This window comes from Pongo pygmaeus, chromosome 12 (genome assembly GCF_028885625.2).
Source record: "Pongo pygmaeus isolate AG05252 chromosome 12, NHGRI_mPonPyg2-v2.0_pri, whole genome shotgun sequence".
NCBI lineage: Eukaryota > Metazoa > Chordata > Mammalia > Primates > Hominidae > Pongo > Pongo pygmaeus.
This window is the reverse complement of record NC_072385.2, coordinates 78,708,389-78,732,526: the sequence shown is the minus strand read 5'-3', so window position 1 is coordinate 78,732,526 and position 24,138 is coordinate 78,708,389. Positions and strand designations below refer to the sequence as shown.

Genomic DNA, 24,138 nt, shown 5'->3' with positions numbered 1-24,138 from the left:
AACAACCCTTGGTGTACATAAAGGACAACTTTTAATTTCCAAAGTGAAAGTAATATTTTCTATGAAGTAGTATTTAATTTTTTTTTTTTTCGAGACAGGGCCTTGCACTGATACCCAGGCTGGGGTGCGGTGGCAGGATCAGCCTTGAACTCCTGGGCTCAAGTGATCCTCCTGCCTGTGCCCCCCAAGTAGCTTGGACTACAGGCACACACCACCACATCCAGCTAATTTTTGTATTTTTTGTAGAGTCTGTGTCTCATTATATTGCCCAGGCTATTCTCGAACTCCTGGGCTCAAGTGATCCTCCTGCCATGGCCTCCCAAAGTGCTGGGATTACAGGCGTTGAGCCATCATGCCCAGCCTTAATTTTTTTTTGTTCTGTGAATCTCAAAATCTTTGGAAATGTTACCTCATTTTATAATTCTTGCTGATTTCCTTCAAATAATGAAAATGACCCAAAGATGCACTAAAACACCTTTCCAGACTGGCTGACAGGCCATGATAAAGGGCTCTGGTGTGACGTTCCTATGTCTTTTCTTGTTACTGTTGGTGTGGTGAGCAGGCCTTCTTGCCTTCGGCTGGCCGATGACCATGGGAAGTTGGTTTTGTTTTGTTTTGACTTCGTTCTTGTGCCTAGGCTGTGGAGCCTGGCTGATCATGCCTTGATCGCCCGCTGTAACATGGAAGAGGCGGTTCGCAGTGTAGCTTTCAGCCCCGACGGATCTCAGCTGGCCCTGGGCATGAAGGACGGCTCTTTCATTGTTCTCCGAGTCAGGCACGTACTGATGTTGAAAATGGTATTTAGAAATGCTCTCGTGTTAAATGTTACAATTTTCCTGGTCATAATACATGCCAGGACCTTAGGAAAAATCCATTTACCCATTCAAATAGGAATACTGTAGATCTATGATCCCCTATCTGTAATTCTGAAGTCCTAACACTCTGAAAATACTAAATTATTTGATAATTTGGCAGCACAGTCTAACCCAACAAACTGATGTGAGGCTGTTTATAATCTAGTAATCTCTTAGTAGGAATAATCATGTGTCATGTGACTTGCTGCAAAATTACTGTGTTTAATAGAGATTGCTGCCCCAGCCCCCACTGGGGATGTTACATAATATATTGTATATGAACCTTTCTAAAATCTAACGAATAATGAATTCCCAAGCACATCTAATTCCAAGGGTTTTGGATAAAAGATTGTGGGCTTTGTAGTAAGCCAAGAAAAGAGGAAGAAAGAATAAAGCAGCATCCAACAGCACCAGATGTTTAGAGGTGAGCTTTAGTAAAAGAGTTCTTCTACCCATAATTGATACTAAAATGGAATATTTCCTGTTTACTAACATCCTATATAATTTTTACTGAAAAAAATTATGACCCACCTTTGTAATTCCTCTGAATGCATTTGTCGTTCTCTCGACTCTCATGTTTTGTAATTATAGAAAAGAAATGCAGCTATAAATTAAATATTGCCCGCTTTGCACAGAGAATTCTCCATAGCTTTGATTGGAGAATGGTCTTAGCACAGTTTATTACACTACATTCTCACTACCAACCACACATAACTCATTACTGAACTAGTGGGCAGCATTTTCTTTCTCTGCTTAGTGATGTGTGACAAGATGGCTAAGTACCAGATTTCTTTTTTGATGGACTTCTCAAGCCTCCACACTACACACACACACACACACACACACACACACACACACACATTTCTAGGCACCTATTTTATGACATTCTAGTACACCATAATGCTATTAATAAATGATAGCACGTATGAGGGACTGTTATGTAGAATGGTTATTTGGTATTCTTTATGCATTCAGTTTTTTTGGAGTTGATGAAGCCATCTTTACTGGCTCAGGGGACCTGCTAGTCGTCATAATCCTGTCTCACAGTTGTAGGGAAAAAACAACCCCAGTGAGCTTTCAAATGTGAGCAGAAATTCTTAATCTGGTCAGAAACAAAACAAAATATTCCAGTGACTCACTATATTCATGACAGTGAAATATTGAATGATTACATCACAATTTAACGTTTAAAAAGGTAATTTTCTTCAGCTGCTTTTTTGACTTGCTCTTTTTGCGACAATAAGTATCAAGCTTAACAGTCACTAGTTTCTTAAAGTATAAAAAAGATGATTTATTTATGTTAATCTTGATATATTCTCCCTTTCTCCATGGCGTATTTTTAAAGCAATTTGACAAACCCCAACTTTTGAAACAAAAATTTTAGGGAAAAATAATATATAGTTAAACACGAAAGCAAATATGCATTTCTTTTTAAAATTTTAAAAATAGATGCATAATAGATACACATATTTTCAGGGTACATGTAATTGAATACATTCATATAATTCGTGAAGATCAAATCAATGTAATTGGGCTATCCATCACCTTAAATATTTTTTTCTTTATGCTAGAGACATTTGAATTATTTTCTCCTATTTGGAAATATCTGATAGATTATTATAACCTATAGTTACTCCACTGATCTATGAAATGCTAGATCTTATTTCTTCTGTCAAACTTCAGTTTGTGCCTGTTAATCCACGTCTCTTCATCACAAATATGCACTTAATTAAATTTTTTGCTTTTACTTTGGAAGGCCAAAATATCATTTAAACAGTTTGTTATTCTCCTAAAATGCCATAAATTTTAAGACGGAGTCTTGCTCTGTCGCCCAGGCTGGAGTGCAGTGGTGCCATCTTGGCTCACTGCATGCTCTACCTCCCAGGTTCACGCCATTCTCCTGCCTCAGCCTCCCGAGTAGCTGGGACTGCAGGCGCCCACCACCATGCCTGGCTAATTTTTTTGTATTTTTCATAGAGACGGGGTTTCACCGTGTTAGCCAGGATGGTCTCCATCTCCTGACCTTGTGATCCGCCCGCCTCGGCCTCCCAAAGTGCTGGGATTACAGGAGTAAGCCACTGCGCCCGGCCAATGCCATAAATTTTAAATAATAACATTTTATATATTTCCCCAAAAGTTAATCCTTTAATTCCTGCAGGTTTGGTTCTCTTTCAAAACACTTCTTTTTCTGACACATATATGTTAAAACTTGGATTTTCTATTTGTAGAATTGCTGCTTATCGTTTTGCTTTTTATTCTTACAGAGATATGACAGAAGTAGTTCACATCAAAGATCGAAAAGAAGTCATTCATGAAATGAAATTTTCTCCAGATGGTTCTTACCTTGCAGTGGGATCCAATGATGGCCCAGTAGATGTCTATGCTGTTGCCCAGAGGTATAAGAAAATTGGAGAATGCAGCAAGTCCCTTAGTTTCATCACACACATTGACTGGTCCTTGGATAGTAAATACTTACAAACTAATGATGGTGCAGGAGAACGATTGTTCTACAAAATGCCATGTAAGTCATATGGAGGCCTTGGATGTTTCTGGAAAGCAAAATTTTGGACCAGGTGAAGGAAATACAGGACAAGTGTCATGGCTCTTTTAGAATTTGTACAGCAGGTTTTCTGGTTTTTGCTGGAAAGCCCCCCCACCTCAGGGCAAGGAACGTTTTCTGTCACAAGATCCCAAATAACAGACATTCAAAGGAAAGGTATGAGTTGGAACATGTTAAACTAAAAATTACTGCACAACAAGGGAGATCATGAATGAAATTTAAAGACAAGGCATAGACTAGGCATAAATGCTTGCCATTGTTATAATGGACAAAAGATATATATCTAGAAAATATAAAGAATTCCTAAGGATAAGAGCAAGGAAAAAAAAACACTAGAAAAATAGGCAAATCTCAAATGACCAATAAAAGACTAGGAATCAGGGAAATGATAATTAAAACAACAGTAAAGTACCATTTTACACTATTTAGACTGGCAAAAGTCTGATGGCGAGAAGAGGGGAAATGGAAACCACATATACGCTGGTGAGAACATGCACTAAGGCATGTGCACAAGGATGTTTGTGACACAATGCCTAAATGTTTATCAGCATGAGGACAGTTGAGTTAAATGTGGTGTAGTCATATAATGGAATACTTTAAAGAACTTGAAAAAATTAAACTAGAGCTGCTTGTATCAGTATGGATAGATCTCAAAAATATGCTGAGCAGACAAAAGAAAGTTGTAGAATGATATATACAGTGTATGGTCATTTATGTAAACTTTTAGCACATGAAAAAATTCTGTATTATTTATGACCATATACTTATGTAGTAAATGTTTTAACAATGCATGGGAATGATAAACACCTCATTCAGTGTGTCGGTTACCGCTGAGAAGCAGAGATGATCTTGGAAAGAATAACCCAGTGAGGCCAGGCATGGTGTCTCATGCCTGTAATCCTAGCACTTTTGGAGACTGAGGCGTGTGGATCACTTGAGGTCAGGAGTTCGAAATCAACCTGGCTAACATGGTGAAGCCCCATCTCTGCTAAAAATACAAACAAAATTAGCCAGGCGTGGTGGCAGGCACTTGTAATTCCAGTTACTTGGGAGGCTAAGGCGGCAGAATTGCTTGAACCCAGGAGGTGGAGGTTGCAGCAAGCTGAGATCACACCATGGCACTCCAGTCTGGGGGACAGAGTGAGACTCCATCTCAAAATAAATAAATAAATAATAAATAAATTTAGAAAAACAGCCCAATGGATTTTAACTCTGAAACATTTTCTTTAAAATTCTGTGATAAAGACATAATGTTAAGATTTGTTGAAACTGTGTGGTGCAACACTTGTACACTATAGTAGTCTGTATAATTTTCTGTATGCTTGAGGTATTTCATAGTTTTTTAAAGTAGAGAAAATCTGAAACAATTGTAGAACCAACTTTCAAGTATTTGGATGTTCACGACCTGTTTAGTTCATTATCCAAGTCTTTTGCTTTATCTGTTATTTCTTCTTTCTTCCTGCTCTTTGCCCATTTCATTGTACATTAATATGTACCTAAAAAGTTGACTAAATGGTGATAATGCAAAATAGTCATAATGCTTCTGTCAGTGCCTTGCACACACAATTCTGCTGCAGGGTTAGATAGAAATGAATGAAAATGAACTGGAGGTATAATCCATGGGTTTCAGCTTGTCGGGCAATAATACTCCCATCGTAACACAGATAACCAGGGATAGTCGGCTACATTATCATTAGGAAAACTGGTTTCTGCCGGAATAGAAAAGAACAGTCTATTGAAATTTTAGAAAAAATGGCCCTGGGAGTATTAGAAACTCTGAGATCAGCTTAGAACTCCAACACAACATTTCAAGATTTAAGTCTTCAAAGATTTGAGGATCATAGTCCTTATTTACTTTGATTGTTTTAGTCCCAGATCTGTGTTCTTCATAATTGGAATCTCTTATTGGTTATTTGGTGAAATGTGCCCATTAGGATTTTTTAAATACTATTTTTGTGACCCCACCATAACTTTTATAAGAGATTAATCTGACTTACATAATATTTATTAACATTTAGTTTGTATAATGCTAAAATAAATGTCATAAATAAGACTCTGCCTTATCAAATTCTTCAGTGCACCATTGCTGAGATATGTATTTCTTTGTTTTCTTTGCTTGACATTACTTTATATATTTTTTCTATGTGAAAAAATATTAAACACATGTTTATCATTTGCAATAACAAAATACCATCCTGTTCAGGAGTGGCATCATAATTTACTTCATCACTCTCCTATTATTGGGTATTTGAGCTTATTTCTAGTTTGTTTGTTGGTCCAGCTATTGGAATTCCAAATGCCCTTGTACTGATGGAATTTTCTCTCCTGAGTTACTTCCTAGGACTGTATTCTCCAAGGCAAGAACACTAGGTCAAAGACTGTGTTCCAACTACAAATGTTTTTATTTTGTTGTCTCTTTAATGAAGTTTTATGTAATGCTGTGTTACAGTCTAGAATTTTAAGGTGCCAATTTGATAATGCACCAGTATTATATAAGGGTATTTATTCTCACCAATTCTTTATTTTGAAAATACTTATTTTGAGAGAGAAATTAGGTAATATGCTTAATTGTCTTGATTTTGAATTTTAAAATCGTGTGTGGTTAAACACTTTCCCAATGTATGTTTGTTTCCTTCTTTGTGTGCTCTCTGGGGAACGTCCCTGACCTGCTGTGGTGGGAACTGGGTAGTGGGCCATCCCCATTTGGGAATATACCCAGCACAATGGTCGAGATTATTTTCCCCGGTGAATTACATTTTATTTCATCATAATCTTGTAGATTTTCAGGGCCTAGTACTTAGAAATTTATATAATATTCACTAATTTTTTTTCATTAATCTACTGAGCCTGAATTTTAAAGACATACTTCTGAGCATCCTTGAATTATGAAAAATAGAAGTTCAGGATGAACTTAGCCAAAGTTTTTAAAACCTGGCAAAGCATTGGTGACTAAACATGATAATACATGTTAAAAGTCATTTCATTAATAATACAAAGCATAATACCATCTGTATCAAGGTAATTAAGTAATTGTTAGTAGCTTGAGACATTACATTTAGTATGATAATTTTCTTTTTAAGTTTTTTGATACATTCATGTGTTTATTGGGTACATGTGAAATTTTGTGACATTCATAGAATGTGTAGTGATCAAGTCAGGATATTTAGGGATGCGTCACCTGAATATTTCATCAGTTTCTTTTTATGTCTGAGTTTTGAATGTGGGCTTTCTTTAAACCATGCAAAAAAGAAAAAAATCACAAATGGGATAAAGAGATTAAAATATGTAGTTTTCTTTATTTACAAAAGTTTTTTTAAAGTTTCAGATCTTTATAAAAATGAATAATTAGAATAAATTTTTTATTTAAATGTAATGTTAATATTGATTATTTTCAGCTGGGAAGCCTTTAACAAGTAAAGAAGAAATTAAAGGGATTCCTTGGGCCTCCTGGACATGCGTGAAAGGCCCTGAAGTGAGTGGAATTTGGCCCAAATACACTGAGGTTACTGACATCAACTCAGTGGATGCGAATTACAACAGCTCAGTGCTGGTGTCTGGAGATGATTTTGGACTGGTTAAATTGTTTAAATTTCCTTGTCTCAAGAGAGGTAAGGCCAAAAGAGATGTTTCATTGCATAAAGATTTACTCTAAACTGTATACAGTACAGTTAAGGCTGATCTTCCTGGTGTCTATTCCAATACACTGTTTATTTTATCTTGTATATTCATATTTACTCTTCAACAATTTTAAATAGAATGTGTTGATGTCTTCTACTTTTGACATCTTAAGATATGTGGTTTTGCAAATTTAAGAAAGAATTTGCTAATAGAGTTATTACCATATTGTGATTTGTAAGCCTTGTTTCACATTTCAAACAAGTCATATTTATGTAAATATTCATAGTTTATATATAGTCTGTTAAAATGTTGTAACTAAAATTCTTTTATGATTCAGAGCTATTGTGCTTATACATGGAAAAGCAAAGGAAATCCTTTCAGACATAATTAAAATCTGATCATGGTTGTGGTGATAATAGTTTATGGACCTCTCATCATAGCAGTAATTTTGCAAACTAGATTTACATAACTGGTGAAATTTTTGAGAGAAGTTTGATTCAAAACAACCCTCTTTGCCCTCATGTTTTGTTGTTTTGTTTTGTTAAAATTGTTTGACTTCAGTTATGTGGCACACTCAAGCGTTGTAGAAGGTGATGAATTAACCATGTAATGACCTCTTCTTCCTTTGCAAGTTTAGGCAAAGCCCATATTCAGGCTCTTCTGAGACTCCTCAACTGTGCCTGAAAATGTGATCTTAGAAAAGTAATCAACAGGGACATGCTACTGCCTGAAAACTCTTTCACTTGAACAATTTTTAGACTAAGCAAGGAAAGGGATTGAAAAATGCAATCAGAAAGTCATTTTCAGCTAACTGGCAGTTTTGAAGCAGTGACAATTATGGTACAAATGGAACATAAAATGCATAACAAGACACCAGCACTGAAACATCACAAAATGACCATCCGTTTAAAATGTGCAAGGCACAGAATTACCTCAACATGCCCAATTCATACTCTTCTTTTTCCCCACAAGAGCCCTTTGAGTAATAGGGCATATCTTGTTAGATTGAGTAGTATACTTGCAGGGGGTAAGTTAGACCTCCAAGAAAGTACCTGGGAATTCAGAATTGAGAAGAAACAACATTGGGGTCAGTGGCAACACTACTGGTCTCCAGTGTCAGAACTTGGGAATAAACATAACTCAATGATACTTGATATCCTATACATCCCAAGTCTTGTAAGGTGTGCTTGGGTTTCAAAAATAGCAATGGAAATGTGGATCTATTATTAGAACAGAAAGCGTGTGTTAGTCTATTCTTACATGGCTATAAAGAAGTACCTGAGACTTGGTAATTTATAAAGAATAGAGGTTTAGGGGGGAGGAGCCAAGATGGCCGAATAGGAACAGCTCCGGTCTACAGCTCCCAGCGCGAGCGACGCAGAAGACGGGTGATTTCTGCATTTCCATCTGAGGTACCGTGTTCATCTCACTAGGGAGTGCCAGACAGTGGGCGCAGGTCAGTGGGTGAGCGCACCGTGCGCCAGCCGAAGCAGGGGCGAGGCATTGCCTCACTCGGGAAGCACAAGGGGTCAGGGAGTTCCCCTTCCAGGGGTGACAGACGGCACCTGGAAAATTGGGCCACTCCCAACCGAATACTGTGCTTTTCCGACGGGCTTAGGAAACAGTGCCCCAGGAGAGTATAGCCCGCACCTGGCTCAGAGGGTCCTACGCCCACGGAGTCTCGCTGATTGCTAGCACAGCAGTCTGAGATCAAACAGCAAGTCGGCAGCGAGGCTGGGGGAGGGGCGCCCGCCATTGCCCAGGCTGGCTTAGGTAACAAAGCAGCCTGGAAGCTTGAACTGGGTGGAGCCCACCACAGCTCAAGGAGGCCTGCCTGCCTCTGTAGGCTCCACCTCTGGGGGCAGGGCACAGACAAACAAAAAGACAGCAGTAACCTCTGCAGACTTAAATGTCCCTGTCTGACAGCTGTGAGGAGAGCAGTGGTTCTCCCAGCACGCAGCTGGAGATCTGAGAACGGGCTGACTGCCTCCTCAAGTGGGTCCCTGACCCCTGACCCCTGAGCAGCCTAACTGGGAGGCACCCCCCAGCAGGGGCAGACTGACACCTCACACGGCCGGCCAGGTACTCCAACAGACCTGCAGCTGAGGGTTCTGTCTGTTAGAAGGAAAACTAACAGAAAGGACATCCACACCAAAAACCCATCTGTACATCACCATCATCAAAGACCAAAAGTAGATAAAACCACAAAGATGGGGAAAAAACAGAGCAGAAAAACTGGAAACTCTAAAAACCAGAGTACCTCTCCTCCTCCAAAGGAACGCAGTTCCTCACCAGCAACGGAACAAAGCTGGACGGAGAATGACTTTGACGAGCTGAGAGAAGAAGGCTTCAGACGATCAAATTACTCCGAGCTACGGGAGGATATTCAAACCAAAGGCAAAGAAGTTGAAAACTTTGAAAAAAATTTAGAAGAATGTATAACTAGAATAACCAATACAGAGAAGTGCTTAAAGGAGCTGATGGAGCTGAAAACCAAGGCTCGAGAACTACGTGAAGAATGCAGAAGCCTCAGGAGCCGATGCGATCAAATGGAAGAAAGGGTATCAGCCCTGGAAGATGAAATGAATGAAATGAAGCGAGAAGGGAAGTTTAGAGAAAAAAGAATAAAAAGAAACGAGCAAAGCCTCCAAGAAATGTGGGACTATGTGAAAAGACCAAATCTACGTCTGATTGGTGTACCTGAAAGTGACGGGGAGAATGGAAACAAGTTGGAAAACACTCTGCAGGATATTATCCAGGAGAACTTCCCCAATCTAGCAAGGCAGGCCAACATTCAGATTCAGGAAATACAGAGAACGCCACAAAGATACTCCTCGAGAAGAGCAACTCCAAGACACATAATTGTCAGATTCACCAAAGTTGAAATGAAGGAAAAAATGTTAAGGGCAGCCAGAGAGAAAGGTCGGGTTACCATCAAAGGGAAGCCCATCAGACTAACAGCGGATCTCTCGGCAGAAACCCTACAAGCCAGAAGAGAGTGGGGGCCAATATTCAACATTCTTAAAGAAAAGAATTTTCAACCCAGAATTTCATATCCTGCCAAACTAAGCTTCATAAGTGAAGGAGAAATAAAATACTTTACAGACAAGCAAATGCTGAGAGATTTTGTCACCACCAGGCCTGCCCTAAAAGAGCTCCTGAAGGAAGCGCTAAACATGGAAAGGCACAACCGGTACCAGCCACTGCAAAATCATACCGAAATGTAAAGAACATCGAGACTAGGAAGAGACTGCATCAACTAACGAGCAAAATATTCAGCTAACATCATAATGACAGGATCAAATTCACACATAACAATATTAACTTTAAATGTAAATGGACTAAATGCTCCAATTAAAAGACACAGACTGGCAAACTGGATTAAGACTCAAGACCCATCAGTGTGCTGTATTCAGGAAACCCATCTCACGTGCAGAGACACATATAGGCTCAAAATAAAAGGATGGAGGAAGATCTACCAAGCAAATGGAAAACAAAAAAAGGCAGGGGTTGCAATCCTAGTCTCTGATAAAACAGACTTTAAACCAACAAAGATCAAAAGAGACAAAGAAGGCCATTACATAATGGTAAAGGGATTAATTCAACAAGAAGAGCTAACTATCCTAAATATATATGCACCCAATACAGGAGCACCCAGATTCATAAAGCAAGTCCTGAGTGACCTACAAAGAGACTTAGACTCCCACACATTAATAATGGGAGACTTTAACACCCCACTATCAACATTAGACAGATCAACGAGACAGAAAGTCAACAAGGATACCCAGGAATTGAACTTAGCTCTGCACCAAGCAGACCTAGTAGACATCTACAGAACTCTCCACCCCAAATCAACAGAATATACATTTTTTTCAGCACCACACCACACCTATTCCAAAATTGACCATATACTTGGAAGTAAAGCTCTCCTCAATAAATGTAAAAGAACAGAAATTGTAACAAACTGTCTCTCAGATCACAGTGCAATCAAGCTAGAACTCAGGATTAAGAATCTCACTCAAAACCGCTCAACTACGTGGAAACTGAACAACCTGCTCCTGAACGACTACTGGGTACATAACGAAATGAAGGCAGAAATAAAGATGTTCTTTGAAACCAATGAGAACCAAGACACAACATACCAGAATCTCTGGGATGCATTCAAAGCAGTGTGTAGAGGGAAATTTATAGCACTAAATGCCCACAAGAGAAAGCAGGAAAGATCCAAAATTGACACCCTAACATCACAATTAAAAGAACTAGAAAAGCAAGAGCAAACACATTCAAAAGCTAGCAGAAGGCAAGAAATAACTAAAATCAGAGCAGAACTGAAGGAAATAGAGACACAAAAAACCCTTCAAAAAATAAATGAATCCAGGAGCTGGTTTTTTGAAAGGATCAACAAAATTGATAGACCGCTAGCAAGATTAATAAAGAAAAAAAGAGAGAAGAATCAAATAGATGCAATAAAAAATGATAAAGGGGATATCACCACCGATCCCACAGAAATACAAACTACCATCAGAGAATATTACAAACACCTCTATGCAAATAAACTAGAAAATCTAGAAGAAATGGATAAATTCCTCAACACATACACCCTCCCAAGACTAAACCAGGAAGAAGTTGAATCTCTGAATAGACCAATAACAGGAGCTGAAATTGTGGCAATAATCAATAGCTTACCAACCAAAAAAAGTCCAGGTCCAGATGGATTCACAGCCGAATTCTACCAGAGGTACAAGGAGGAGCTGGTACCATTCCTTCTGAAACTATTCCAATCAATAGAAAAAGAGGGAATCCTCCCTAACTCATTTTATGAGGCCAGCATCATCCTGATACCAAAGCCTGGCAGAGACACAACAAAAAAAGAGAATTTTAGACCAATATCCTTGATGAACATTGATGCAAAAATCCTCAATAAAATACTGGCAAACCGAATCCAGCAGCACATCAAAAAGCTTATCCACCATGATCAAGTGGGCTTCATCCCTGGGATGCAAGGCTGGTTCAATATACGCAAATCAATAAATGTAATCCAGCATATAAACAGAACGAAAGACAAAAACCACATGATTATCTCAATAGATGCAGAAAAGGCCTTTGACAAAATTCAACAACCCTTCATGCTAAAAACTCTCAATAAATTAGGAATTGATGGGACGTATCTCAAAATAATAAGAGCTATTTATGACAAACCCACAGCCAATATCATACTGAATGGGCAAAAACTGGAAGCATTCCCTTTGAAAACTGGCACAAGACAGGGATGCCCTCTCTCACCACTTCTATTCAACATAGTGTTGGAAGTTCTGGCCAGGGCAATTAGGCAGGAGAAGGAAATCAAGGGTATTCAATTAGGAAAAGAGGAAGTCAAATTGTCCCTGTTTGCAGATGACATGATAGTATATCTAGAAAACCCCATTGTCTCAGCCCAAAATCTCCTTAAGCTGATAAGCAACTTCAGCAAAGTCTCAGGATACAAAATCAATGTGCAAAAATCACAAGCATTCTTATACATCAATAACAGACAAACAGAGAGCCAAATCATGAGTGAACTCCCATTCACAATTGCTTCAAAGAGAATAAAATACCTAGGAATCCAACTTACAAGGGATGTGAAAGACCTCTTCAAGGAGAACTACAAACCACTGCTCAAGGAAATAAAAGAGGATACAAACAAATGGAAGAACATTGCATGCTCATGGGTAGGAAGAATCAATATCGTGAAAATGGCCATCCTTCCCAAGGTAATTTACAGATTCAATGCCATCCCCATCAAGCTACCGATGACTTTCTTCACAGAATTGGAAAAAACTACTTTAAAGTTCATATGGAACCAAAAAAAAGCCCGCATCGCCAAGTCAATCCTAAGCCAAAAGAACAAAGCTGGAGGCATCACACTACCTGACTTCAAACTATACTACAAGGCTACAGTAACCAAAACAGCATGGTACTGGTACCAAAACAGAGATATAGATCAATGGAACAGAACAGAGCCGTCAGAAATAATGCCACATATCTACAAGTATCTGATCTTTGACAAACCTGACAAAAACAAGAAATGGGGAAAGGATTCCCTATTTAATAAATGGTGCTGGGAAAACTGGCTAGCCATATGTAGAAAGCTGAAACTGGATCCCTTCCTTACACCTTATACAAAAATCAATTCAAGATGGATTAAAGACTTAAATGTTAGACCTAAAACCATAAAAACCCTAGAAGAAAACCTAGGCATTACCATTCAGGACATAGGCATGGGCAAGGACTTCATGTCTAAAACACCAAAAGCAATGGCAACAAAAGCCAAAATTGACAAATGGGATCTAATTAAACTCAAGAGCTTCTGCACAGCAAAAGAAACTACCATCAGAGTGAACAGGCAACCTACAAAATGGGAGAAAATTTTCACAACCTACTCATCTGACAAAGGGCTAATATCCAGAATCTACAATGAACTCCAACAAATTTACAAGAAAAAAACAAACAACCCCATCAAAAAGTGGGCGAAGGACATGAACAGACACTTCTCAAAAGAAGACATTTATGCAGCCAAAAAACACATGAAAAAATGCTCACCATCACTGGCCATCAGAGAAATGCAAATCAAAACCACAATGAGATACCATCTCACACCAGTTAGAATGGCAATCATTAAAAAGTCAGGAAACAACAGGTGCTGGAGAGGATGTGGAGAAACAGGAACACTTTTACACTGTTGGTGGGACTGTAAACTAGTTCAGCCCTTGTGGAAGTCAGTGTGGCGATTCCTCAGGGATCTAGAACTAGAAATTCCATTCGACCCAGCCATCCCATTACTGGGTATATACCCAAAGGACTATAAATCATGCTACTATAAAGACACATGCACACGTAGGTTTATTGCGGCATTATTCACAATAGCAAAGACTTGGAACCAACCCAAATGTCCAACAATGATAGACTGGATTAAGAAAATGTGGCACATATACACCATGGAATACTATGCAGCCATAAAAAATGATGAGTTCACGTCCTTTGTAGGGACATGGATGAAATTGGAAATCATCATTCTCAGTAAACTATCGCAAGAACAAAAAACCAAACACCGCATATTCTCACTCATAGGTGGGAGTTGAACAATGAGAACACATGGACACAGGAAGGGGAACATCACACTCTGGGGACTGTTGTGGGGTGGGGGGAGGGGGGAGGGATAGCATTGGAAGATATACCTAATGCTAGATGACGAGTTGGTGGGTGCAGCGCACCAGCATGGCACATGTATACATATGTAACTTACCTGCACATTGCGCACATGTACCATAAAACCTAAAGTATAATAATAATAATAATAATAAAGAAAAAGAAAAAGAAAAAAAAAAAAAAAGACAAGCTAGCAAAAATAAAAATAAAAAAAAAAAAAAAAAAAAGAATAGAGGTTTAATTGGCTCACAGTTTTGTAGGCTACACAGGAAGCATGATGCTGGCATTTGCTTGGCGTCTGGGCGGGGGGTGCTCAGGAAACTGACAATCATGGCAGAAGGTGAGGGGGAGAAGGCACGTCACATGGCCAGAGCAGGAGCAAGAGAGAGCTAGAGCAGGGTTCCTACACTTTTGAACAAGCAGATCTCATGAAAATTTGTTCACTTTTAGGAGAGCACCAAGAGAATGATGCTAACCCATTCATGAGAAATTCACCCCCATAATCCAGTTACCTTCCACCAGGCCCCCCCTCTAATTCTGGAGATTACAATTCAACATGAGGTTTGAGCAGGGACACATATCCAAACTATATTACAGAGAGTGAGTAGTGCTGTCAAAATGAGTCACCGTTACGTAAAAAACAGCTCTTTGGATAATGGCACACAGAGGGCATCTGCATGAATGAGGAGAGATGGACAGCCAGATGACAGTATGGTAAGACTAGCAAAACCCACCTCAGCAACCCACAAACATGTCCATGTCCTCATAGCAAATGGACTTGTGTTCTACTTTTCATGACACATGGCTTATAAATCTTGTAATTTGCCTCTGAGGCATTCAGGCTTTTGTGTCCTTTTTGTGCCAAAATTACTGGTGGGGAAGTGAATAAAAGAGTGGGAATTGTTGATGGGAATACTAGCAGTTGGTGGAATGTGTCTGTCTGTAATTTAGGTGACAAGCTACAAGTATTCCCCGTACATTTTGAACCTGTAAACAGCCAGATATGAGCAGGTGCTGATGACCATGAGCAGTTGTGGGAAATGAGCAAACATTATTATTTTCCATTGTGATTTTTAAAAAGTCACAACCAAGTTAATTTGACATGTTTGCAATTATGTGTGTATAATATTCAGTTGCACAGTAATTAGACATAAGTGTTCTGCAGTTAATGAAAATGACTGCTACTGTACTATGTTTACATAGCCAAACCAATTTATTTTTCTCATTTTGACAATTTTCACATCTTAAAATAATTCGTTTCAATACTGACAGCTTTCCCTGATACCACTTAGACTGTATCCTGTTTGACCATCGCCACACAGACACTGAAACAAGGTAAAATTCAAGGCCTTGCTCAATGACGTTTGCCATGTCCTAATAGCCTTGGTACTCACCCCTACTCCAACGGGAGACTCGGAGGCTCTCCACGTTCTACCTGGTGCACCTGTTCTGTTCCTCCTTTGCATTACACCTCAGCAACCCACAAAAGTATCCACGTCCTCATAGCAAATGGACTTGTGTTGTACATTTTATGACACATGGCTTATGGACAGCTTGAACAGCCACCTCCCATGACGAGTGTCCTGAATGATAAGACTTGAGTTGTGGAAATCTTGGATCTTAGATCTTGGAGGGGCCAGTGCTGGCCTTCCATATGTCATGGATAAGCTTGATGCAGTGCAGGAACAGGAAGGCCAGTGTGGCTGGAACTTAGTGCATGAGGGTAAGAGTTGCGTACCGTGACATTGGAGAGGGTGACAGGGCTGTGTCATAAAGGGCCCCCTGGCCACTACTAGAAATCAGAGTCATCTTCTAAGTGCAATGAAAAACTATGGACGGTTTTACATGGAGTGATGTGACCAATCTAAATTTTTAAGACTGTTTTGATATTTTGTGGAATGGTTAGGAAAAGGGAGGTTTCAAGTAGAGAAGTTATTGCAGGAGTCCAGGTAAGAGATGATGTGGCTTGGACAAAGATATTAGGAAGAGATACAGAGAGGTGGTCGGGCTTAGGAAACAGTTTCAAGGCAGAGCTGAGGGTCTTACAGATGGATTGGATATGAGAATAGAGGAAAAGAAAGTAATCAAGGATGACTTCTAAGTTTGGGACTTGAGCAGTGGGGTGAGTAGTGGCAGCATTTACAGAGCTGGGAAAATGAGAAAAAAGATGTTTGTCTCTGGGAGTGCACATAAAGGGAAGGGGAATGTCTCGGTCTGTTTTCCTTGTTGTAAGTTAGGGGCCTGTATTGGGCATCCAGGTGGACATGGCACAGAGCTGTCAGTGCGCCAGGGAGACTTCAGGGCTGGAGATGAGCACTTGGCAGTCACATTGACAGCACTTTAAAGCTATAGGGGAGGAGGTTGATAGAGAAGAGATGAGGGCTGAGGCCTGAGCCCTCCTGTGGTGCAGAGGACAAAGGGAGGTCTGGTGGAGTCATTCAGTGTCCCAAGGAAAGCCTCTTGAGAGACAGGTGTGGCCTTCATTTATTCAAGAAGTGTTTGTTAAATGCTGTCCTAGGGGATGGAGATAGGCCAGTGATGAAAACAAGCACAAATCCCTGCCCTCATGGAGCTTTTGTTCTACTGAAGGTCTACAGTTAATATACAAGAAAATATAAACATATCTGATTGTGAGAAGTGCTGTGAAGAAAAATAAAGCAAACAGTGGGAGCAGAGAATGCTGGAGTTGGGCTGTGCAGTGTTCTAAATAAGTTGGTCAAAGAGGGGCTTGCTGTTGTGGTTTCATTTGACTTAGAACCTGAAGGAGAATGAAGGATCCAGCCATTCAGATATCTAGGGAGAGAGCACTTCAGACAGAGGAAACAGCAAAGGCCTAGAATCAGATAAAATGCCTAGCATGTTTGGGGAATAGCAAAGAGACCAGTGTACCCAGAGCACAGTGAGTGAGGGGGGAGAGAGGGCAGAAAGAAAACATCGGAGAGATAAGGCCTAAGTATTAATGACACTAATGTTTTTGCAGGTTCTAGTTCCAGCTTACAAAGGCTATATTAATTACCTATTACTGCATAACAAATTATTCTCCAAACTTAAAAGTGTAAATGCACAAACATTTATTATATCATGGTTTCTGGGAGTCAAGGATTCCCAAGAAGCTTAGCTGGGTGATTCTAGTTCAAGGTCTCTCGTGAGGTTGCAGTAATGTGAAGGCTAGACTGAGGCCAGAGGATTCACTTCTTCCAAGATGGCTCACTCATGTGGCTCTTGGCAGGAGGCCTCAGTTCCTGCTATGTGAGCCTCTCCATAGATTGCTCCAGTGTGCTTATGACGTGGCATATAGAGATCCAAGAAAGACAGCAGGGAAGAATCTGCAATACCTTTTATAACCTCCTCTTAGATGTCACCTTCACTTTTGCCATATTCTATTCATTTTGTATCAGAGAATTTGTGAACATATTTTTAAACCTCTATGAAGAGATAGGCTAATTGATCTGTGAGTAAGGTATAAAGGTCAAGGAAACAAAGAAGAGGCCAACACTTTTAAGATCTAAAGAGAGATGGGAAGAGCATACCCTGCTCCCCTATTACTCAATCATGAGCCAACATTTCCAACTGACCTTAGTTGGAGCGAGTTTGACTTTATTACGAAACTGATTTAGGTAACTCTTTGAAGTAGGCAAGTTTGCTTTTGAGACCCAATGCTTCCTTTCCCTTCTTCAGCAGAATTCCCCAAATTTTTCTCAGAGTCCTTGGTATAATGGGGCTTATCTGGTCAGAGCATGCTCTCAAAAAATGTATGAGCATGACATGTAGCAGTAATTTTCACCTTCTTACAAATCATTGCCTCTCCAGTGGACATTTGAAATTTAAACATGTGATAGTTGAACAGATGGCTTCCCGCAACCCTAAAAAAATGGATTTCATTTAGAGAAACTGTAAGAAATAGAAATGTTTTTGAAGAGAGGTTGGGGTATTTGACCTCCTGAAATCTCCCATGGACTCTGGGGTTCTAGGCCTCCATGTAAGATGGACCCTGCTTATTACTCAAGTGCCTTGATGCCACTGTGTACTGAGCATATGCTGAAGGCTTTACTACTGTAGTTCAACCACAAATATCACTTCAAGTAGCTTTTTCTGTTGCACTCACTACCTGGGGTTAGTGTTCACTGAGTAAAGCAACCAATTTAAGGAGGAAAAAGTGATTCTCCAAACTCTATGTCTATGTGACTCCAAACCATAATTTTATTTCCATAGAATTATTTTCTGTTTCCCTGTTGCACAGGATTGCCTGTCTTATCTCGCATTTAAATAAGAATATGTAAGATGTTCATTCTCTATCATTTATTTTCAGAATCCGTGAAGCGTAGGCATTATTTGGAACAGGTTCAGATGTCTTTAGCCACAGGGCTTAAATTTTAAGACCTATTTTTAGCTTACTGCGTATTGGAATAATTGAGATATCTTTTGAAGCATTTGGTTATTTGTTACAATATGTAAGACGGAACATCATTTTCAGATATATTTAAAGATTTTACTCCTCAACATGAACAGGGTTGTTTTAAACTAATGAACTCTACTTTTTTCATAACTAATCCTCTCAAAAAATATTCTTTCAGGAGCCAAATTTAGAAAGTATGTGGGCCATTCTGCACATGTCACAAATGTCCGCTGGTCCCATGACTTTCAGTGGGTGTTGAGCACAGGAGGGGCTGATCACTCAGTTTTCCAGTGGAGGTTTATTCCAGAAGGTGTCAGCAACGGCATGCTGGAAACTGCACCCCAAGGTAAACCCAGCAATAATTTCTTGACATCATTTTATTTTTCAATAGGCATTTCAAAGAATTATCTAACATGTATTCTATAGGTAAAGGGTTTAAGCAATTTTGGAAAATTGATTCTTGTAATCTTAAAATTTTAAGATAGGAAGAAACTTTAAAAATTAATATGGGTCAGTTGGATAATTTTCTTCAAAGGAAGTTGCCATACCAAATGCAAGTTGAGCAGGACGTCAGCAACGTGACATCTGCAATGTCACAATAGGAAGCTCCTGACGCTCCCTCCACTCACGGACACCAAATACATGTTGATTCACAGGTCCATTCTCTCTGAGAGAAAGTCATACAAGTTGAGAAACTCCTACCCGCCAGGCAACTGAGAAAACATCCACATTGGGTAGGTAGGAAAAACTGAGGCACACTCTGGTGGGAAACCTGCCCTGAGCACTGCTTCCTGAAATCAGGACAGGAATCCCCACCACCCAACCTCTCCCTGTGGAGAAAAGGGTTTGGACCTCACACATAGTGCCCTAACTCTAGGTTCCCCGTGGACTGGCTCTTAATTCAGCACCTCTGGGAGTGGAGGGAATTAGACATTTGGGAATCTCTAGACCATGGGAAAGAAGCCTCGGTTTGATATAAGTGCTCGAGCCTTCCAGGGGCTTCATCCCCTGGAGCAGTTCTGAGAAGGGGCTTTAAAAATGCAGCCCAGTTTCTACCTAGAAGGGGTTTATGACACATTTCCGGAGGCTATTTGGCGGCCTGGCTTCTAACCAATATGCAGCAGGGATTTAGAGGGGCAGACACACATTAGCCCAGCTGGCAGCCTAAGAAACAGACCTCTGAGCCTCCTCCCATGACTCATCCCAGCAGTAACTCCAGATCTAATAATATACTCTGGAAGGAGTTTGTCCACACATTGAGCTCCCCAACTTTTATAGCTTCCACTCAAGGAAATGGATCCTAAACCTCCCACTTCTGGGAGCAGAGGGGGCAAAGTATATGAATGTCTGTCTAGACCATAGAGAAAGGTGGCAGTTTTATATGGACTTTTAGGCACTTCCAGCAGCTTTTTCTCTTAGGAGTGGTGACGAGAAGGTGCTCTAAGAATGCAGCTCCTCATTTCTCCCCAAATGGGGTTTATGCCATGTGTTGAATGCCCAACTTTTACAGCTACCTCCCAGAGGACTCCATCCTAAACCTCTTTGCTCTGGGAGCAGAAGGGACTAGGAATATTCTAGTCTTCCTGTATCACAGAACAAAGATGTGGTCTTAAATGGGTTTACAAACACTGAGAGGAGCTACATCCCCTTGGAGCAGTGCAGAAAAAAGTTGGGAATGTGCAACTCCCATTTTTTTCTCCAAAAGGGGCTTACAGCACACACTTCCAGTGCTGCTTGATGGCCTGCCATCAAATGACTTCCATCAAGGAGCTAACAGGGTAAACATATAATAGCCTTCCAGCAGCCAGAGCTCAGCACTTCATGAACCTTTGCTCTGGCTCACCCCAGTGATAAATGTAAGCCTACCCATACTTCCTGGAAAAAGTTTGGTCATACACCAAGTGCCACACCTTCTGTAGCTCCCACCTGTCTCCTTAATGAACTAGCTCTGGAAATTGATGGGGCTTCGCATTCCTGAGTGGACTTAAACCACAGAAAATGAAGAGGTAGAGGTACAATGGACCCACTTCAGGAGTTATCTCCCCAGGATCAGAGGGTACAGCCTAAATGTGAGTACAGGCATTTGTCACAGATTCTCTACCTGGCTTAGTGCAGAAAAAGCGAGCGGTAAATGACTATGCTCAGCTTCACTGTGAAGATAGAAGGAATTGAAACACATAGCCCACCCTCCAACCCTCTAGCTATATCAAAAGAGTCTGATGTCTTCCCCCCTTTACAGTCTTGTGGTACCAACAGGACATGGCATGTCTTAAGCTCTAGGGGCCACCAAAACAGACAATAGTCTGGACAAACACAGAGATTTGAGAGGCACCTTAAAACCATTGGCCAGTCAGATTGGTGAGATCGTTCTCCTATACAAGGCCAGTCTGACGAGATAGGGAGAGGTTTTTTTGTTTTTGTTTTTGTTTTTAATCTAATGCACAGAAACCAACAGTGTCAGTGACAATGAAGAAATGAAAATCCAGATAAACAAACAAGACATCTCCAGAAAGCAACCCCAGTTAAGTAGAGATATGTGATTTACCCAACAGGGAATTCAAAATAATAGTCATAAAGACCCTCACTGAGGTCAAGAGAACAATATTAGAACAAATTGAGAACTTTAGAGATACAAGGTGTTTTTTAAAAGTACTCAATGAATTTTGGTACTTTTAAAAATACTTTCTCTGAGGGTGGGCTGAGGACGTTGACTTATGACTGTAATCCCATCACTTTGGGAGGCTAAGGCGGGTGGATCACTTGAGGTCAGGAGTTTGAACACCAGCCTGGCCAACATGGTGAAACACCTTGTCTCTACTAAAAATACAAAAATTAGCCAGGCGTGGTGGAGCATGTCTGTAATCCCAGCTACAGGGGAGGCTGAGGCAGGAGAATTTCTTGAACTGGGAGGTGAAGGTTGCAGTGAGCCAAGATTGTGTCACCGCACTCCATCCTGGGTGACAGAACATGACTCCATCTCAAAAAAGAAACTTTCTCTGAAGAGTACTGCAACTGAACTGAAAAATTCAATAGAGAGGTTCAACAGCAGACTAGATGAAGCAGAAGAAAGGAACAGTGAACTTAAAGACAGATTACTGGAAACCATCCAATCTGAGAAACAAAAAGAAAAGGAGTAAAGATAGCTTAGAGACTTATGGTGGTCCAACAACTTACGTGTTACCAACATGCCAAAAAGAGAAGAGAGAGAAATGGGCAGAAAACATGTTCAAGGAAATAACGGCAGAAAAATTCCCAAGCCTAGGAAAGAAAATAAGCCAAATCTAGGAAGTGCAAAGGACACCAGTAAGATGAATCCAAAAAGATGCACCCCAAGGAACATCTTAAATGATCAAAAGTTAAAGGCAGAGCACTGAAAGTAGTAAGGGAAAAGAGAATCATCACACATAAGGAAACTTCTGTAAAGCCGTCAGCAGATTTCCCAAATGCAAGTTGAAGGTCTAAGGTTTACGTGAAAAATTAACCCTTGGGGATAACAGGAGAGGATACATTTCAGCTTCCTTAGGACAATTGTAACAGGCAGTGGGTCCGCTCAGTCAGGCTGCAGGTGAACAAGGTAACCTTTGAAATGGAAGTGGCCTTCAGAATGGGGCTCAAGGAATGGTTCACGGTTGGGGCCTATGTGTTCCAATTCAGTGGACATGTATGTAGTCTTTTCATTTATATCCACTCTGATGTCATAAGCAGGTGATAAAATGAAAAATTATTTGAATAAATGTGGACGAGAGTTCTGTGGTGGTTTGGGCCATGACAATTACCAACTCTTGGGTGGGCGTGGTTAAAAGGCTAAAGAGGTTCTGTATTGAAGTAAATGGTTGGATTTATTTTTGCCCCAGCCTTTCCCTTTTTAAAACCTGCCGATTTTACAAAACAAAGCTTAAAACCCAGGTATCTGCTATCTAATAGAACTGTGTAAATGACCAACCTAGGCAACATGGTGAAACCCTGTCCCTACAAATAAAATTTAAAAATTAACTGGGCATGGTGATATGCATCTCTGTAGTCCCAGCTGCCAGGAGGCTGAGGTGGGAGGATTGCTTGAGCCCCGGAGGAGGTTGTAGTGAGCTGAGATTGTGCCACTGCACTCCAGCCTGGGAGACAGACCCTGTCTCAAAAAAAGTATAAATGAGTTTAGTCTGCCTGGTGGGTGGTGTGGGGAAGGAAGTTGGCCTACTCTGTTAATGTTCCTGAAAGGAGTGAAGGGTGGGCTGAACTAAACCAAAAGATGAAAGAAAGATGTTTCAATAATTTATATTAAATGAAAACTATGGTATAGTTTTTATTTACTTTGCTAGGATAAAAGGAAAAATATTTTAGATAATTGCAGCTGCTCAGAGTCTCAGAATTTTTGCTTGTTTCTTATGGGTTGTATCTCTGCAGAAGGTGGAGCTGATTCCTACAGTGAAGAATCTGATTCAGATTTATCTGATGTGCCCGAATTGGACTCTGATATTGAGCAAGAAACTCAAATCAATTATGATCGCCAGGTCAGTAAGCAGGGAGCAATGAAAATTTGTAACCCCAGAAGGGGATCTCATTGGATTTGGACATAGCAGTAAAAATGACTGGCACTTACAGAATTAAGGCAAAAACAAGAAAAATAGTCTACTTTGTGCCTTTAAGTGCAGGTTAAAACCGAAGTGTTTACCCAGTCATACCATTAAAATTTATTTCAGTGGAAAGTAATTGCAAAGTTTCAAAACTGAACCCCTGGTATTTGGGCTTTTTGCCTCCCTAGCACCTAAAACTTTAAAATATTTTTTTTGAAGAAAAATGTGCAAGTAAGCCATAGGTCTTTTTTCACTTTCTTAGCAGATTATAAAAGCGTGTGTTTTCTTTACAAGGATGAATACCCTCGAGGCATGGTGGTTTGCATGTGAGCCTGTTAGCCCGGCTTTTCTATCAACTTACTGCAACCATTATCCATTTAATCAAAGTAATTATCTACTTAAAGTAAAAGCTCAAATAAAATGTGTATTAATCTCTCCAGTCAGAAATTACCTCTAGTAGGAAAACTGATCAGCTGACTTCAATTTTTTGGAAGTTGACATATCATTTTAGCACTAAACAGTGAGTGTTAAAGCAATCCCTCAGAGGAATCTGAACACATACCACCTTGTTACAGCAATAACCATGGGGGTTCTCTTTTTCTTCCTTGTCACTTAACAAAGATATGTGAAGCAGCTTCTGTACATGAATGTGGAATGAATAAGACTTCGAATTTCAGATACATCAACTGTCAGTGTTGCCAATAGAGATTTAGGATATAGGCCTATAGCAGCTACCATGTATTGAAAGAAGTTAAGTAACTTGCCCATGTCCACTTTGCTTATAGTATTAGGATAACGATGCTTACCTAGGCTTCTCTCCAAAGTGCACATCGTATGCACTACTTGGTTTGCTTTTATATAAGCACTAAATTGGAATATTTTTCAGCCCTTAATCATCACTCATTGATTCAGGGTTTGAAAAATTGTGTTCATACCAAGGCAGTCTAATGGTTTGCG

General features: G+C 40.0%; 1 protein-coding gene and 1 non-coding gene across 5 annotated transcripts in view; both read left to right on the top strand.

Moving 5' to 3' along the window:
• Nucleotides 1-24,138, top strand: part of EML6 (EMAP like 6) — a 262,095-nt gene that overhangs the window by 127,630 nt on the left and 110,327 nt on the right. For all 4 annotated transcript variants that reach the window (XR_010123243.1, XM_054473926.2, XM_063649364.1 and 1 more), the window contains 5 exons: nt 638-775; nt 3,119-3,375; nt 6,810-7,022; nt 18,792-18,959; nt 23,012-23,118. Coding sequence is in view for 3 of the 4 variants with exons in the window: in XM_054473926.2 (XP_054329901.1) it covers nt 638-775; nt 3,119-3,375; nt 6,810-7,022; nt 18,792-18,959; nt 23,012-23,118 (883 nt within the window). In the remaining variant the exon portion in view is untranslated. The remainder of the gene's footprint in view (nt 1-637; nt 776-3,118; nt 3,376-6,809; nt 7,023-18,791; nt 18,960-23,011; nt 23,119-24,138) is intronic.
• LOC129030952 (U7 small nuclear RNA) lies at nt 3,446-3,507 on the top strand. Its single transcript, XR_008500843.1, has one exon. It is a non-coding gene; the product is annotated as a U7 small nuclear RNA (small nuclear RNA).